Source organism: Gossypium arboreum, chromosome 5 (genome assembly GCF_025698485.1).
Source record: "Gossypium arboreum isolate Shixiya-1 chromosome 5, ASM2569848v2, whole genome shotgun sequence".
NCBI lineage: Eukaryota > Viridiplantae > Streptophyta > Magnoliopsida > Malvales > Malvaceae > Gossypium > Gossypium arboreum.
Window position 1 is genome coordinate 52,018,647 of NC_069074.1, and position 20,145 is coordinate 52,038,791.

Consider the following 20,145-nt stretch of genomic DNA (forward strand, 5'->3'; position numbering starts at 1 on the left):
CCCTCCCTTGCCGTGAATGAGAGAAAGAAAACAAAGAAGAAAAAAAAGTGTTCATCAATTGTCACTTCTTTTGGCTGAAAACTCTAAGGAAGAAAGGAAACAAGTGTGTCCTTTGGTTCATCCTTGGCGAATAGAGGAAAGAAAGGAAGGGAGGAGCTTGAAACAATCGGCTATGGTGATTTGTTAGACTAAGGTATGTTTGATGTTGTCCATGAGATGCATGCATGTTTTAGTTGGTAGCTTGAGTTCTACCTAGCCCATGGTCGAAATCTTGTTAGGTGATGGAAATGACACTCGCCATGGATGCATCATTCTTGCTTGGTGTTGATGTCATTTACATGCTAAAATGAAGCTTTGTAATGATGCATGTGAAGGTGGATTGATGACTCTTAAATCTTCTTTCTAGCATTTTTTTTCTTTCGAGTGAGGCATTAAGTTCCTTGTTCAACCGTGACCAAAATCGAAACGGTATGGTGTTGTGGTGTATTCGGCCATGGTATATCCATAAGTATGATTTATGCATATTGCATGGTAGGTAAGATTTGAGCTTTGGATATATGTTTATATTTGGATATAAGCAACTTTGAGATTCGGCTCTAGCATATATATATGTATATATGTTTGCACATGATGTATTGGTATGTCATATATACTATCTCAAGGTATATATTTACTTATGATGATGTTTCGGTTATGAAGGAAATGATAGATGTGTATTGAGTTACAATATGGAATGCGTTAGTTAGTAAAATGTATGCTGTTTTTGTGTGGTATTAAGTGTATAATTGGCCTCAACATGGACATGCATATTCGGCCACATGAGGGGAATTGGTGTGCATGCATTCGATTAGAGGCAAGCATATTGATGCCTATTCTTGGCTTAGAAAATTCGGCTAAGGAGAGTACTAACTAATGTGTTGAGTTGATTCATAATTTCAGTACATATGTGACTTTAATGTCTAATGAAAATATGTGGGCTAAGTACCTTGAATTCCTCTTTCGATGCTCAAATGATTAAATCAATTTATTTGTTAAATTAAGCTCAAGAGCAAAGGGGAGCTAAATCCGATAAAGGGAAGGAAAAAGTAGTCGAATAGCCGTCGAAATCGTTCGACCACGTCCGAGGTAAGTCTTAGAGTAATGACCCTACTTGAATTATATTGAAATGATTTGTCATATTATGGCGGACAGCCGAATGTGCGTAGGGACTAAGTTATAAAGTCAATTGAAATCATGCTCTTTGTGTGTGGCTATTGAGCCGAAATTGGAAAGGTTTGATAAATGTTTTGTGTTTGAGCCTTAGTAACGAGAATGAAATATGGATGTGTCGTGATTATTGATATATGTGTACATGAGCATTTGAATGATACCCGGGCTAAGTCCCGAAGGCATTTATGCTAGTGATTATATCCGGGCTAAGACCCGAAGGCATTTGTGCAAGTTACCAAATCCGGGTTAAGACCCGAAGGCAATTGTGCTTGTGGTTATATCCGGTTAAATTCCGAAGAAGCTCGGTTGAAGGTGAGCGTTTTGGTGCTGTAATAAACTCAATTAATACGCTCGAAAAACCCATACGATAAGGTATGTTTACATGTGCATCGGAAAAGTCGATCCGTTTGAAATAGTATTCGTTCAATCGACTAACGAACTTTCAGCTCTTAGATAGGTTGATACCTTGTGTGTATATGTTGATGAAGTGTGAAGTAAGTATGATTATGAGAATGTGTATTAATAAAGTGATTCATTTAGCTATGTGAATGTAATACTTTAGTCAAAGCTGATCTTTTTTACTTGAGACTTACTAAGCATTAAAATGCTTACCCCATTGCTTTGGCTCTCTGTTTTATAGATTTTGCTCGTTAGTTATCGGATTCGGGATCATCGAAGTCAAAGTCATCCACACTATCAAAGCCCCCTTTTTGGTACAAATTTTGGTTGAACTTTGAAATGGCATGTATATGACTACTTTTTCGTTTGTTGGTCATAGACCCCTTTGATTTTGTATAAATTTGGATAGCCATGCGAAAATGGCTTATATACACTTTGGCATGGTATCATAATCATTTTGTATGTTGTTCATTAAGAGGTATGGAAATGTTTGAAAATGATTGGCCATTGGAATGGTTAATCATGATCATTCCTTGTGCCATGTATGCTAAAAGGGCTAGTTAAATCAAAGAAATTATGAAGTAGGTAAAGGTTACCTTGAAAACAGATGCTGACAGCAGCAGTGATGTGGATGTGAAAAATCACTAAAAATAGTAGGAATGGAATTAAATAGTGAATAAATTATGTAAATGAACCTTCATTAATTTACTTTCATATGGAAGAAACGAATCGGTCATATGAGTTATATGTTAAGAGATATTAAAGTTCTCGTGAAACAGGGTCAGAACGGTTTCTGGATCCCCTGTTCCGACTTTGGAAATTCATTGTAAATTAACCAGAGATAACTAGTAATCATGCCATATATGTATAGATTCCTCTTTGAGTCTAGTTTCTATAGAAACAAACGGCATCAGTATTGAAGCCCTGTACAGGGATATATCTAAGTCGTAATGCGCGAAGGTCAGTGTAGTCGATCCCTGTAACAGGGGAGACTTTAACTAATAAACTGTACTAATTGGCCCAACCAAAAATTCTAGAAAAAAATTTGTGGATGGACATATGAGTCTAATTTCAGAGAAAAATTACGAAACTGATTTTCGAGCTTTGAAACTCAATATATGATTTTTAAGGCGACAGTGACGCAGTAACCAGCTTGTCTGGAAAATTTTAAATGAACTGTGAAAATGATTAAGTCAAGTTTGTGTGCACCTTGTGTTCGACTCCGATAACGGACTCGGGTACGGGGTGTTACATTGACCCAAGAGTTTTAGAACTACCGTCATCTCCATTTCCTTGTAAAGGATCTACTTGATTCTATAAAAAAAAAATCTATTGTCGGAAACCCATTAACAGTAGATCTTATCATATCTCCCTCTACTAAGACTAGATCACCATCATTATTGCTGCAGTAGCCATATGGTCCTTGACAGAATCAGCTGATCCAACCCCTAAGAGTTTCTCCTTCCAAGACGTCACCGGAGATGATTCAAGATCCATACCCATATCGACCTTTGCCTCATCCTGGCCTTTCTTAAACCTTACATTTTTAGTGTTCTGATCCTTGGAAAAATGAGATTCACCACCACCATCATCGCGAAGAGTGTTCGTCATTTTTGCTACAGTTAAACTAAATTCTTTTTTATTTCTTTTAATATTTCTTTTTTTGTTATTTTAATTGTAAATTATGTCACATAAGATTTAATATATCATTTAATAGTTAAATTAGAGATTTTAAAAATAAATTAAAATAAGAGTTAAAATTTAAAAATGTTTCGTGCAATTAAGTTAATATTTTAAATTATTAAATAATAATTGTGCTTTTCTCTTATTGCTGCAATTAATGTTACAATTACTGTGGTTTTTTTTCGTTTAGCTTCCTTTGCTAATGATTTTTAACAAGATTGAGGGTAACAAAAACTAAGTTTCTCACAAACGATACCATTTATTCAAACTACAAACTGTCAAACTGATGACACATTAGACTATAGTAGAAGCAATCTTTATTAATGGATGTCACTTTATTTTAATACTAGTGCAAATTAACAACACAATATAAATTCCACGCTAGTGTTGACAAATGACAGCCCCATCACAACACAATCTAAATTACTGTTTTATCAGTTTTGCCTTCACAGTTGTCTTAACACCCGGCTCGATAAAAGCCTCAGCTTTTATTCCCGATAGGTCGCAGCAACTTTTGGATCCACAATTCTCCGACTCCAAATTGCATTTGATTTGATCCCAATCAACGTCTTCTGAAAGAGGAAGGATTTTTGTAAAGACCTGCAATTGATTTCATACGTAATTAATCCATATATTTATTGTTTAATAATTAAATATATGTATATATATATATGTAATATAATGATAAAATTAATTCTAAAGTTTACATTTTTATAAGTTGACCTATTTTTTAGTTAAATTTAGTCTTTAATATTTTATAAGAGTCAAATAAATTATTTTTATAATAGAGATGTTAATTAAAATATTAATTTTAATATTATTGGAGTGACAACATGCATAACAATTTATGTACACATTATATTAACATAACATTATTTGTCTTATATGTAACATTAATAAATTATTCAAAAATAAAAAATCAAAATTATAAATTATAAAAGTTCATAAAAAAATATGGAGTACATATGGATTGCCATACAAGCTTCCTACGATGATTAAAAATTTAATATTTTAATTAATATTCTCATTAAAAAATAATTTCAATTCAAAAGAGTGATGATTTAATTTGACTTTTATAAAAGGTTGAGAGTTAAATTTAACTAAAAATTAAATTAGCATAAAAACATTAAATGACTAAATATTACATTATATATATATATATATATATGGAAATAGATCAGCAGCACCTTGTTGTCATTGCATGGTCCATTTTTCCAAGCAATAATCCACTTTAGCTCAGGCTCTAGATTATTTTCTTTAATAACAAATGAAAAACCACAACTGGAAGCTATATTATCACCATAGTGACAGAACGCATAGGCAACAGCTGCAGCTACAATAAATGGCGGAAATGGCGGCGGAGCAGCGACAACCAAGCCATGGAAAGAGCACACCTCATCTAGTTCTACTTTGTCTAAGCCAGGAGCCACCCAGAAGTCGCACAGTGTCCACCTTTCAAAGACACACGAAACCTCTTCAGAACCCTTTTTTGATTCCATTTCTTTTGCTTCTGCTTTGATATTTGTTTAGTGCCATACATAAACACATACTTATATACTAGTTTTGCATGACATGACAAGAAGCCGGTTGGTAGATTTAAATTTATCATTATTTCTTTATAAATGCATATATATTATTTTTATGTAAGATCCATGCTTATTACTTACATTTCATTTTCTTTTTCATTTCCTTTGCAAGTTTTATAACATTTAAGCCAAGTGACGGCATTTTTTAAATAATATGACCAATTCATATGGCTATTCTCATGTGGAACTAAAACTTTCAAGTCAAATATCTATATTATATATAAAGGGTGGAATGCAATTTATATCCCTCTAACTATCAAGCCTCTGTTTTCTGTTTCTAAGTTTTGAAATATTGTCACTACTCATTTCTCATTATATTTAAATTGTGTTATAAAATAATGAAAAGGAATAAGGGATAGAAAAATAAAGAGATAAGAGTATATGTGATTTAATTTTAATTTCTTTTCTGTTCAACACTGCGATTCAACTTTTCTAGTAATAAAATAAAAAAAAAGAATGTAAGTGATTTAAATAATATTTTTTAAAGTCTATATTTAAAGATATAACAAGTATGATGATATAAAATTTTATTCTTAATAGACTTTAGAGTCCTAAGTATATCAAATTTTTTATTCTAATATACATATTATTTATAACACTCTTTTTGAATTTCTACTATAAATAATAAACTTCGCTAAAATATTTACTAATATAAAATAGGTAACTTCTATAATATTCACATGTTTTAAATATATATATATATATAATTTAAAGTATATTAAATAAGCATAACTAAAACTATTCTAAAGAAAGAAAAGTTGCATGTTGAATAATAAAACAAACAAACATAAAGTAATTTTAATTATCTCCATCTCTAATAAAATAATAAATTATTTAATCATTGTCCTTAAAAAAGTCTTTTGTTTCTAGATGTGTTAAACCATTCAAAGCCATGGGAGTTATCATTCTTTGTATGTCAAATATGGTTTAACATTCTACATTATCCCCTTCAGTTTCATAGAATCTTGATAGGATTTAATAAAATGTTTAGGTATATAATATGTACATGACTAATGATTTTTCATACCACATCAATAATATAAGTCATCTCTACTCTTTAAAAAGTTCTCTTGAAAATGATTTTTCATTACTAGCTCGTTATTTTGTTCAAACACAAGTAGACATGATATTAATTCAAAATATTTTTTAAAATGTTTATCATGATATTGCTGCTGCAAAAGCACATTTGAAACATGAAAAGTTGAGAAGTTTTTTCTAGCAAGCCCTCATTACTAATATTCTCCCTATTCTATTTTAATTGCGAACTTACCTTACATATAGCAAAACTATACTTACTCATAGTTTTTAAATCTTGTAACCATTGGTGCATCCAATCATAATGAGTTTTAGGTGGAATTATTTTTTTTATGGATCATTCATAGTCAAATATTTTGCTCTCAACCTTTTATGGAGATGATGACGAATAGGGGTGAGTGTTCGATCGAATCAAATCGAATTTGATGAAAAACTTTCTAGTTAATCAAGTTGACAAATATTATTTTATCATCCTAACTCCATTTGAAATTTTCTCGAATCGAGTCGAGTGAGATGGAATTCAAAACGAGTCGAGTGAGATGGAATTCAAAACGAGTCGAGTGAGATGAAATTCAAATCGAATCGAATCGAATATATTTGTTCGAGTTAAATTTAAAAAATACTTTGGGTCCTTGTAGCAACTGCTACTTAAAGGTGAGCATGGGCCGGGCCGGGCTTGGCTCGACTAAAAATTCAGGCTCGTTTGCTAGGCCTTGGCCCGGCCAGGCCTGAAAAATGGGCCTAAAATTTTGCCCAAGCCTGACCCGAATAAAAATACTAAAACCCGGGCCTAACCCGGCCGCCCATATTTTTTTTATATGATTATATATACATCAAAAATACTAAAAACATCAAAATAAATATTTCCCAACAAATTGAAAATAAATTTTAAAAAATAGGTATACTTAAATAACACTAAGATAGACGCAACTTAACAAGCAAATGTCTCTAAAATAATAACAAAATTAACAATAAAATAAGTTTTATACAATATCCAAACAATAACAACAAAATAGTAGCAACATAATAGTAAAATGGTAACAAAATAGGGAGAAAATAATAAGAAAATAATATTAAAAAAATAATATTTTTTTTCCTTTAGTGAAGTCAGGCCGAGCGGGGCCTAGGCCAAAAATGCCTTACCCAAGGCCCAGCCTGTTTTTTAAACGGGCCTTATTTTTTGTCCAAACCTATTTTTTGGGCCTATATTTTTGTCCAAGCCCCCCATATTTCGAGCGGGCCTTCGGGTCGGGCCGGGTGGCCCGACCCATGCTCACCTCTACTGCTACCCACCATAATCAAATTTGTTGTTAACTTTCATCCCTCATAATTTATTTATTAATATTTTATATACTGAGTTAGCTTCTTTGCTTGATTAATTGCTTCAATTATATTTTGATTCTTGTCACCATGTATTTTGAAATTAGAAAATATATTAAAAGTAAAATGTATTTTTTAATAAAAGTTATTTTAAAGATAAAATGTGAAATTGATACCAACAGAAAATTTTAACACATATTTTATAGCATCATAAATAATTCAATTTTAACGAAATTGATAAAGATTCAGATGATCAAACAATCAAATAATATAAATAATACAAAATATAAAATTTAATTCAATAATATAAATAGTAAACATAAATTTGAAAAAAAAATTGGAGTTTGGGGGGAAGTAAAAGTTTTGGGGGAAAGCAAAAGGAAAAAAGTTTTGGGGAGAAAGTAAAAGGAAAAAAAATTGTGGGTTTGGAGGGAAGTAACAGTTTTAGGGAGAAAATAAAAGGAAAAAAGTTTTGTGGAAAGTAAAATTTTTAAGAAAATAAAAGGGAAAAAATTTTGGGGGTTTGGGGGAAGTAATTTTTTAAGGGGAAGTAAAAGTTTTGGGGAGAAAGTAAAAGGAAAAAAGTCTTGGGAAGAAAATAAAAGGAAAAAAGTTTTGAGGGTTTAGGGGGAAGTAAAATTTTTGGGGCAAAATAAAAGGGGTTGGGGTGGGGAAAGAGAAGTAAAATGGTTTGGTATTTGGTTTATTCGCATTATTCGAGTTATTCACATTCAAAAATTCAACTCAATTAAAACTCGAAATTCAAAAAAATTCGAGTTGATTCGATTAACTTGACTAATTCGATTTGAATAGTTAAAACTTCAAACCATTTTTTTTCGAGTTGAATCGAATTTTGCTTACCCTTAATGACGAAGAAATATCATGGCTTTGGCTTTGTTTTAGTTGGATGGCTCATTACCTTGTATAATTGTATTCTCAAAACCTTTAGCATTTAGATGATTTTAAACATTAACAATACGTTTGGTTAGCTGTAATAAAATAGGGCTGTAATGGAATAGAGCTGTAATGGAATAGAGCTGTAATAAGTAATTCAACTGTTTAGTTGAATGGAATGGAATAAAACTGTAATAGTATTCTTGTGTTTGATTGAATGGAATGATGTTGTAATAGCATAAGGAAAAAAACTAAAATGACCAGAATACCCTTAGCAGAATTTTTTTTAAGGTAGACGATTATTGTTATTGTTATTAAATTTTAATAAAATTATTATTGAAAATAATTTAATAAAAATAATAAATAGTTTAACCATATTTTAACATAATTATTATTAAATATAATTTAATAACATTCTTAATATAATTATTATTATATGAATTAAAAATTAAAATATATAATACTATAAAAATATATATAAATATATATATATAATACAAGCAACCCCATTGGCAATGAACATACACATGAATTCTATGCTTGCTATGTCACACTATGAAAATGATAACAAAGATGATAACTTGAGATTGAAAGTTTCAGAAATGGAGAAGATATAACATATCAAATCGAGAAATTTATTATTCAAAGTTGGATGCATACAGTGCGGACTATGTTATGAGCTTGCTTAGGGCTTAAGCTCTCTTTTCTATAAAAAAAAGAATGAGTTCGATGTATATTGTGGTTTTTTCTTAGTAAAACTGAGATTCACAAAGATCATTTTACTAATCTAAACTGTAACCATTTTAATAAACTAAAAAAAACAACAACTTGTCTGACCTTTTTTAACAGTTGCTCAACTAATTATAATTCCATAACTTCAAACAAAAACAAATTATAACTTCATTAAAATTAAGAGTCAAAGTTAATAACTTGCAGAACCCAATCCACAATATTAGCAGGTTTTCTGCATGGACAAAACCCAATTTCTATATTTAGTTAACTTATTGAAAAAATATTAGAGAGAGCGAGAGAGAGAGAAAATCTGCAGAAACCCCATTTTTATTGTCGATTTCTTAGCCAACAAAAGTGTTTTCTTTTTTCATGGAAATTCAAACATCGAATCATCAAACATATATCCACTGCAAAATTTTTCATTGCAAGACAGCTTAAACACAAAAGAATCCTCAGATATGTATGTTCAATAATAATAAAGCACTTGAAGTTTCATTATTCCAATGTTTGTATCGATCCAAAAGGCTTCACCTTTTGCCCTTTATATCCAAAACTAAAGTATCTTTGGTAATAAAATTGGTGTGTACCTTTGACCTAAAACATAATATGCTGCTTCTTACCCTCGACAAATAGGATCATTGTTGTCTATTCTGTTTCAATATCTCTTGCACCTCTCTTGTCTCGTCCTTCAAGGCTATCAGTAGTCTCTTCCTCGAGGCGATCTGGGTTGTACTTTCCTATAAGCAGGGTCAATTCCTTTTCAAACCCTTCCTTAAGCTCAATCAGCTCTTCCCAATACTATTGTGTGATTGCCAACCTTCGGTCTTGAGGAAACTATGGAAGAACCGATACAGAAGAAGGCTGAATGGAAGAACCTAATCAAGGAAAAGGAGGAGATGGTAAATCACTGTAGATCAATGGCTAAAGTAAAGATAGGCTGCAGAAGGAAATTCTAGAGGCAAAGAGAACTGTATATAGTGCACTAGTCAAAACTACAATGATCAGCTAATAAAAGAAAAAATGTATATAGTGCACTGGTCAAAACTACAGGCTTTTCTTGTAACAAACAATCCCATTTAAACAAAGACTCACTAACTCAAAACATAACCAAAGATTCCCATCACTAAAACCACCACCAACAATTTGCCTCATTAAACATACTAACAAACTATCAATTCCTGTAGCAAAAACATCAATCATTTCTTTAACCCAAATTAATTGTTCCTTTACCGAATCAACAAGCTTTCCATACAATTTATTAACAATTCCAACAAGTAAACTTTAAAGCAACTTATACCTATCAATGACAATAGCATGTAAGTGCTTAATAGGGTTCGATTAAAACAATACTCTTGGGGATCTGGGATAGTTAACGAAAAAGGGGGTCTTAATTTTGATTGAAGAAGGTCAAAAGCTTACCTTGTCAGTGAACTGCTTCACTCGATTCAGCACCGATTTAACATCTGGGTGTTGGATTGTTAGCCCTTTCCTTTCATACCGAAGTCAGATTTTCTCGAGAAAACTGAGAAATCTGGATTTCAAGCTATGTTTTTGTTGAGAGAAAATTGAAACTGTTGACCCTGATTTTAGCCGGAGCATGAGGATGAATTTGTGGAGGCTAAGAGGACTGTTTGCCGGTAGGTAAAATTTTGGTGGCTTTTGATTTGAAGTTGAATCTGGGTTCAGGCTTAGATAGGGTTGGAAATGATACTTCAGACGTGAAAAAGAGGGAGAAGGTTGGAAGGAAATGGGAATCAGAGGTTTAAAAAAAAGAAGAAAATGCTCAGATGAGAAAGAAATGAGAAGGGTAAAGATGAAAACTTTTAACGCTGAATTGGTATTCCGTGGGGGGAGGCATGAATTGTAAACGATGATTTTGCCTTGAATAGGGCTGGAATGAATAGGTCTGTAATAGCCCATTCAGCCAACCAAACAATGTAATAAGGTTGAGCCCAAGGAATAGGGCTGTAATGCTAAACCATTACAGCCAACCAAACAAGCTATAAGTGTGTAACAACTGTTTTTCAGTGGTACTAGAAACTGTGGTTTCAAAATCTCATTTTTATTAATATTTATGATTTTATTATTGTATTATACTGATTTTTGGTCTAGTAATTTTATTACACGGTTAGTAATTAAGGTATAATGGCTAAATCATAATAATTGTAAAAGTTAATTACATTTGATTTTTAAGTGTTAAAAGGCTTAATTAGTAAACATGCAAGGATTTACATAGCAATTATGCGATGTCCTATTATAGTGGATGGTTGGAGCATGTATTTTGACTTTGTTTTGTTAATTATTAAGTTAAATGAATAAAATGATAATAATAACAATAAAAGAAAAACCTAAGCGAAAGGAAAGAGAATTTTTATTGTTATCTTTCTCCACTATTTAAACTCCGTTGAAGAAGAGAATAGAAAGCTTCGAACTCTCCTAAGGAATCAACCCTTGCATATAAGTCTTATTTGAGTTTGTTTTTCATAAATTTTATGTTTTTGAGATCATTAACTCAATTTAGCTAACTCGTATATTCGTTTTCAAAACTATCAAAGTATATAAAACTCACCATGATTGTTTGTTGAAGCTTTTAATGCTAGATTGGTTAGATGTTGAGCTGGAAATGAAAATGGAACTAATTTGTAAAGTTAATTATTAGTTTTGAGTATAGGGGCTAAAATGAAGATATTTTGAAATTACTATGTAATTTTCATAATTATAAGTATTAAAGGGTTGTAGATGGATGTGATTGAAATTGGATTGAAAATCAGGATTTAAATGTGAAAGACCCAACAGAAGAGTCCCTAGAAACTAAAACACTTATGAAAGCAAGATATGCTTCACACCCTTTCTGAACCAATTTTCCAGCTACTAGAGTGGAGATTAAGTTCGATAAGTAATCCCGATGCTCATCATAACAATTTTCACGTCATCCTTGATTCTCAAGACTACCCTTTAAGTCGCATAATCCAAACTGACTCGGTGCTCTACTAGCCAGTCCATACCTAGAATTAAATCGAACTCCCCAAACAGTAGCTCCATCGATTTACTAGAAACACAACCCCTTGAACTTCCAGCAGTACATTCCTATACAGTCTATTTGCCCAAACAAATTGACTCAACGGGCTCAGTACAAAAATCTCACCAGAAGTATTCTCAATAGTAATCCCCAAGTTTTTGGAGATAGAACTAGCTACATACGAATGTGTTGACCTTATATCTATCAAAACAGTATAAGGGGTATAAAAAATAAAGAACGTACCCATAATCACATCAGGAGTGTCTCTGTACTTATGTTATTGAGCAGCATGTACCAATGCAGACTGGCTCACCTTAGTCTAATCATCACCTCTACCCAAACCATTACCACCCTTAGCCGGACCACGGCCCTTAGGTGGCTATTATACTATTCTCTGAGGCTGAACAAAACCCGGAATCGTAGCTTACATCTAATCAGAACACTGTGGGCATTCTCTAATTCGATGATCCATCAACCCACAATACAAATATGCCCCTAATCTTCTCCAACACTCACTTGGATGGCGTCTACTACAATCGGTACATGGCTAAACCCCAGTAGGAGCAACTGGAACTTCGATTCTAAAAGGCCCAACAAGTTTGGCCAGTTTTTTAGGCCTCTAAACAGAATTAGAGGGCTTCGAATCCCTCTTAATCTTACCTCTCTCACGATCCTATTATGGTGCTCCACACGCTTAACCTCTTCGGCGATCTTCGCCTTATCCACTAGAATGACGAACTTTCGCTCATTTTGTGGAGCTATCAAAACTCTCAAATTTTCCCTTAAACCATCCTCAAAACGGACACACTTTTTACACTTAGACATCACCATCCCTCGATTATAGCGGCTCAGTCTTAGAAATTCAGTCTCATACTTGGCCACAGTCCTATCACCTTGTGTGAGATTAATGAACTCACGTGTGCGAGCATCCATACAACTCGCTCCCATATACTTTCTCTAGAAAGCAGTCTTAAAATACTCCCAATTAAGAAGATCTAGTTGAGTACCCTCCTCAACCGATAACCACCACAAGTATGCCTTATCGTGAAGTAAAGAAACAACACCCTTTAGTTTATGCTTAGAAGTGCAGTCAATATCATTCATTATTCTCTCAGTGGCCTCCAACCAGTATTTGGCCACAGCAGGGGTGACTCCAATGACATCCTAAACAGTTCAACTCCATTGGACCGTAGTTGTTTAGTTACTGACCCACAACCCTCAGATCCAAAATGGGGTCTAGCGACCTTCTCCAAAACTCTCAACATGGCTTGGGACAGTACGTCATTCCCAGTTGAGCAACTTTGAGATCCAGTCTCTGTAGTAGGTGAAACTGGTGTCTCACTCGTATCCAGATTTGGCATACTACCCAAAGAGGAAGACTCAGCTTGAGTCCTCCTATGGCACCCGCCGCACCCACTAGTACTGCTACAATGAGTTCTACGAGCGCTCATTGTTTCAAATTTTTATCTACAGTTCAAAATTTCAAGCATCAGTTCCAGTGTTTATTAGCATATGTTTTATGCTTCAGACATTTATCAGAAGTTTCAAAACTCTTTCATAAGTTTTAGTCTCTAACTAACTTAATATAGTTTCAAACAATTCGAACTACAGTGTTTCTAAGTTCATAAGGACTTACAGGATCAGCGTTGGAGACTCGGTGTACAACATACTTACTAAAAAAGAAACAAATTTTGTTTGAAAACTAGTTCTTTTACCATTATAGTTTTGATCCCAATATTCACAGCCCGAGTTTTGCAACCTGGCTCTGATACTATAACAGCCAGTTTTTAGTCAAATCGGACAAGTGGTTTTAGGACCACAAATCTGAGGTAGAAATTATTATTTTATTATTATTTTATTTTCTACAGATGATAATATGTTTGTGTAAAAATTTTGTTAAGAAATTTTATCTTTTGATTAGTTAATTTGATAAAAAGGACTAAATTATGTAAAATCTAAAATTTGAGTTCTATTAGTAAAAAGTATCTAATAGCTATAGAATCTTAAAGTAAGAGTCGTTAAAGAGTAATTAGACCATTATATTGGTGAGTGCACAATATTGGGCATGTATTATGTGGTTTTAATGTTTATTTACTAAGGTTAATTAAGTAAAATGTTAATAATCATAAAATAATAAAACAAGCATAATTTTAAGGCTTCCATCTTCTTCTAGTCGATTTTAAAAGGGAAGAAAGCCATTCTGTTAGGTTTTTCATTCGGCCATGGTTTAATAGCTCATTAAGGTATGATTTTTGTCCCATTTTTAATGATTTGTATGTTTTTGAGATTGTTGCAACTAGGTCTAGCTAGCCCGGGGACTAATTTGCAAAGTTATTAAAGATTTAGAAAGTTTCCATTGATGATACATGTGTGTTTTGAGGTTTTTTGATTGATTGTGAATGGTTGTTGATAGATAAATAAATTTTGTTAAGTGATTTTTAGTGAAAATGCCAATTAGGGATTAAATTGTGAAATATGAAAACTTTGTGGTTAAAATGTGAAATAAATGAAAAATATGGGCTGGTATGAGTACTAGAGAAATTCGGCTAGCATGGGTTAATATTGAATTGCATGAATTTGTATTTTTAAGAAATAAGGACTAAATAGTAAAAGTTGTGAAACATTAGGGGCAAATGTGTAAAAGTCCTTTAAAGTGAATTTTGGACTAAATTGAATATAAAGATGATTAAATAAGTTAATTTTGATTACATATAGATCAAGAAAAGGGAAACTCGGATCTAGATTGAGGGAAAAACAAAGTTCTCGACTACTCGACCAGTTTAGTTGTTGATACACCGAGGTAGGTTCGTATGTAATAAGTTTCATTGTAACTGTAGTTTAAATGCTTTGATATTGCATAAACTGTGAATACGAGACTTCAGCCATGTTCGACAATGATTCTACGATGATTTAGCATTAGAAATCCCGGTTGAACCTTAGGAATAGATTTGAATACTAGTGAAATGTCATTAGGGGATTATTGTGATTATGTGATCTGGGTGCTGGTTCTTTACGTCCTACCGGTGGCTGAGTATATCGGCATGTGTTGCGGTTACTTGACAGCTTGTGTGAGCAGCACTGTGTAGCTACGTCTCAACTGACAACTTATGTGAGCAGGCCCGTTGATAGCTTCAGTGTGAGCAGTATATGTGATATGAGATTGAGTTGGCTTCAGGCCATGATATTGGCACTTCAGGTGCGAGATACATTAAGTTAGCTTCGGGCCATGATATTGGCACTTTTGTTCTAGTTTCCCGAGTATCCGATAGTATTTCGAATGGTTCAATGGGTAAATGAAAGGCGTAGATATGTATGAGATTGATACGAGATGGTACATATATGTACATGAACCGTATAAGCTTAAATCAAAGAAGTTGTGAAGTTCGTACATAAGATTATGATTGAAAATGTGAAAGGTTTGTTAGTTAGATGAACTACATGTTGATATGTTCAAATTGATGAATTGTATATTTATATTAAGATTGATTTTATTTCATACGAGCTTACTAAGCTATATAACTTACTTTATTTAATTTTCCATGTTTTATAGTGACTGTAAAGCTAGCTCGGACTCGGGGATCGTTGAAGACATCATCACACTATCCTACTATCACTTTGGTACTTTTGAACTTATGTTTTGGTTATATGACATGTATAGGTATTTTGAGTCATTCTAGATATGAGTCGATAATGATTTTGGCCATTTGAATTGGTTTGTAAATTTTTATATTTTGGTTTGTACATATAGCCATGAGTGATGGCTCATTTTAGATTATTTTGGTATGTTTGATTATGTATATAAATGTGTGCATTTGCCTTATATTATGAAGCTTGTGGATATAAGTATGGTGGATGTTAAGTATATGAAATTAGAGAACATATATGTTTGTGAAATTGACTACAATGATGCATATTTGGAAGTGTATAATTAGTTGAATTGTAAAAGCGATTTTAGTCTAGACGGTGTGGCCTACTTTTGTGACTTGTGTGTATGGAAGATGGTGATATAGAATATGCATGATTTAGGCTTGAATTGGTTGGTTTAAATTTCTATTTTTATGCCATGAGTTGTGTAATTTGTTTTGGAATAGGTTTGTGCAAGTTGGGTGGCAAAATGGTTTGGTAAATAGCCTATTTTTGTCCACTCGAGCAGAGACACGAGTTTGTGTCTCAGCCATGTGTGACACATGGTTTTGTTACATGGCCGTGTGTCCCCTGCTATTGAAATTAAAACAAGTCAGTATGCTCCACGCGGGCGTGTGACTTGGCGTGTAGCATAAGTCAGTATACCCTACAGGTTTGGCACGGCCTAGCACACGGCCTAGCACACGAGTGTGTATGGCCATTTTTAGGGCACACGGACTAGCCATACAGGCGTGTGTGTTGGTCGTGTGACCAAAGTCAGAGAGTTACACGAGGTCAGACATAGGCTGGGACACAGCCATGTGATTCTATTTCGAATGTCCACACGGCCTATGACACGGGCATGTCTATTGGTCGTGTGAGAGACATGGTTGGGCCACATAGGCGTGTGTCCTCTGTTTTGAGAAAAAAAATTCTTAAGTGTTTTAAGATTTTGCAAAGTTAAAGGTTTAGCCCCGAACCACTCCTAATGCATATTTAGAGCCTCGTAGGCTCGTATTAGGGACAAAATGTTTGATTGTGAATGGAATGCATATGATTTGATTAATTGTATGTGAAATATATGTTTAAATGTGATATAAGTTTCGTAATACTTCGTAACCCTATTCTGGCATTGAATACGGGTGAGGGGTGTTATATTTATTGGTTTCAGAGCTACAGTTTAGTCGATTCTCGGACTAACGTACGTGTGTGAGAGTCTAGCTATACATGCCATATATAACCTGTGATAGTGTAATGACTCCTGACAATTTACAATGTGTTTTCGTATAGTAAATGGATCTCGATCGAGCTGTAGCTGATGATGTTGAGAGTAATGCCCCAACTCTCACTCAAGGGGCAGCCCCGTCTGAATCTAGAAACATATCGAGTAGTCACGGAGGAGAGGCTAAAGAAATCTTTTTCCAAATGATGAACGAATGGTTCACGCAATATGTTTGGATAAATACGGTTGCTCAACAACCTCCACCCCCACCTAATCCTCAACTGGTTCCCGTAGCCTCTCAAGTTATGGAACTTCAACGATTGAATAAGTTACCAATAGATAAAGTCCAAAAACACGGGGATGAAGAGTTCAAAGCTACCGTTGATGATGATCTCGAATGAGCTAAAATTTGGCTTAAAAACACTATTTGGGTATTTGATGAACTATCATGTACTTCAGCCGAGTGTTTAATATGTGCCATATTGTTATCGAGGGATACTGCATACCAATGGTGGAATACTCTAGTATCAGTGGTATCGATACAAAGAATGACCTGGGAAGAAATATATAAGTTAGAGATTTCTTGATCAAAAGCATAAAGAGCTTCTAGAATTGAAACAGGGCCGAATGACTGTACCGAGTATGAAAGAGAATTTGTACGATTGAGCAAGTATGCTCAGGAGTATGTTTCTACTGAAGAAATCATGTGCAAGCAGTTTGTTGAAAACTTCTAGTTGAAATTCTAGAATTAAACGAATTTGTTGTCCTGGTTGATAGAGCTTGCAAAGCTGAGGAACTTAGCAAAGAAAAGAGAAAAGTAGATTCAGAGGCTAGAGACTTAAGAAAAAGATCGATGAGTAAGCCATATCAATCTTCATCAAAGAAATCTAGAGATTTGTACACTCATTCAAATACTTTAATCGGGTATTCAAATAGAGATCGTGGAAAACAATACTCAAGTCCTAAAGCTCAAGCTACGTTTGTATCGAATGTTGGTAGTGTGTGAAATTGTAGACCTGAATGTTAGCAATGCAGAAGAAGACATCTTGGTGAATGTAGAATGAATAACCGAGCTTGTTTCAAATGTGGTTCACAAGATCATTTCATACATGATTGCCCATAGTTAGTTGAGAAAGGTAAGATTCAGAATGCAAGACCAAGTAACACAGTTAATAGAGGAAGGTCGCTGAGAAATGCAGGAAATGTGCCTATTAGTGGAGGCGCGACAAATGATTCAGCTATGGGACCTGAGGTTAGAGCATCTGTTAGAGCTTATGCTATTCAAGCTCGTGAAGACGCGTCATCACCAGATGTTATTACTGGTACATTTTCTCTGTACCATACTAATGTGATTGCATTGATTGATCCTGGATCAACTCATTAGTATATCTGTATGAATTTAGTGTTTAGTAAAAATTTTCCTGTTGAGTCTACTGAGTTTGTGATTAAAGTATCAAACCCCTTAAGCAAGTATGTGCGAGTTGATAAAGTTTGCAGGAATTGTCCTTTAATGACTCGGGGTTACCGTTTTCCTGCAGATTTGATGCTTTTGCCATTTGATAAGTTCAATATAATTTTGGGTATAGATTGGTTGACTCTGCATGATGCTGTTGTGAATTATAGACGGAAGATTATTGAATTGAAATGTCAGAATAGTAAAATTATTCGAATTGAATCAGATGAATCGAATGAATTGTCTGCTATGATTTCATCTATGTCAGCTCAGAGATGTGTGAGAAAAGGGTGCAAAGCTTATCTTGCTTATGTTTTAGATCCAAAAGTGTTTGAATCGAAGATTGAATCAGTGCCGATAGTCTGTGAGTCTTCGGATGTGTTTCTACAAGAATTACCGAGGTTACCATCGATTAGAGAGGTTGAATTTGCTATTGAGTTAGTATCAGGAACTTCACCGATATCTATAGCTCTGTATAGAATGACTCTGATAGAATTGAAAGAGTTGAAATATCAATTGCAAGAGTTAATAGATAGAGGTTTCGCAAGACCTAGTTTTTCGTCCTGGGGTGCGCCAGTATTGTTTGTTAAGAAGAAAGACGGGTCAATGAGAATGTGTATTGATTATCGAAACCTGAATAAAGTTATGATAAAGAAAAAGTATTCGTTGCCAAGAATAGATGATTTGTTTGATCAGTTGAAAGGGGAAACAGTATTTTTAAAAATTGATTTAAGGTCTGGCTATTATCAGCTGCGAGTTAATGACTCAGATGTGCCAAAAATTGCATTTAGAATGAGGTACGCACATTATGAGTTTCTTGTTATGCCTTTCGGATTGACTAATGCTCATACAGTCTTTATAGATTTGATGAACTGGATTTTTAGACTGTATTTAGGCAGATTCGTTGTTGTGTTCATTGACAACATTCTGATCTATTCATGTGATGAGTCTGAGCATGCCGAGCATTTGAGAATTATGCTACAAAATTTGAGAGATAAGCAACTGTTTGCTAAATTCAATAGGTGTGAGTTCTGGCTTCGAGAAGTCAAATTTTTGGGACATATTGTTTCAGCTGAAGGCATACGAGTTGACCCGAGCAAGATTTCTATAGTTGTTAATTGGAAACCACCGAGAAATGCATCTAAAGTTAGAAGTTTTTTGGGGTTAGCTAGTTATTATCGATGTTTTGCTAAAGGGTTCTCAATGATTGCTAAACCTATGACCAGATTGCTACAAAAAGATGTGAAATTCGAATGGTCCAAGAAATGTCAACAGAGTGTCGATCAATTAAAAGTATTATTAGCTAAGGCACCAGTGTTGGTTCAACCTAAGTCAGGTAAAGAATTCGGGACACGTCATTGAATGGTTTGCGTTGCGTTTTGATGCAAGAAGGAAAATTTATAGCTTATGCCTCCAGACAGTTGAAGCCGCATGAAAAAAATTATCCGACGTATGATTTTGAGTTGGATACTATTGTGTTCACATCAAAAATCTGGCAATATCATTTGTACGGTGAAAAATGCCACATCTTTACAGATAAAAAAAGTTTAAAGTATATAATGACTCAGAAAGATTTGAATTTGCGACAACAGAGATGGCTCGAGCTATTGAAAGATTACGATTTAATAATTGATTATTATTTGGGGAAAGCAAATGTAGTTGCAGATACTTTGAGTATAAAATCTTTGTTTACTCTGGGAGCGATGAATACAAGACTGACTTTGTCCGATGATGGTTCGATTCTAGTAGAGTTGAAAGTTAAACCGATCTTTCTTCCGCAAATTTGTGAAGCTCAAAAGTGTAATACCGAGTTACAAGCTAAATGAGTGCAATGTGAATTGAATAGTGATTCAGATTATCAGATCAAAGCTGATGATTATTTAATGTTCTGAAACATAATTTGTGTACCAGAGAATTCCAAACTCATTCAGAAAATTTTGCATGAAGCATATAGTAGTTACCTATCTGT

At 33.8% G+C, this 20,145-nt stretch overlaps 1 protein-coding gene across 1 annotated transcript; it reads right to left on the reverse strand.

Annotated features, from left to right (window-relative positions):
- Positions 1–3,530: 3,530 nt before the first annotated feature.
- Positions 3,531–4,813, reverse strand: LOC108482813 (uncharacterized). The gene is made up of 2 exons (XM_053027428.1): positions 4,479–4,813; positions 3,531–3,891 (listed from the first exon to the last, which is right to left on the reverse strand). Exons 1-2 carry the CDS (start codon positions 4,788–4,790, stop codon positions 3,715–3,717), a joined length of 489 nt encoding a protein of 162 aa, XP_052883388.1. The 5' UTR covers positions 4,791–4,813; the 3' UTR covers positions 3,531–3,714.
- Between the last annotated feature and the right edge of the window lie 15,332 nt (positions 4,814–20,145).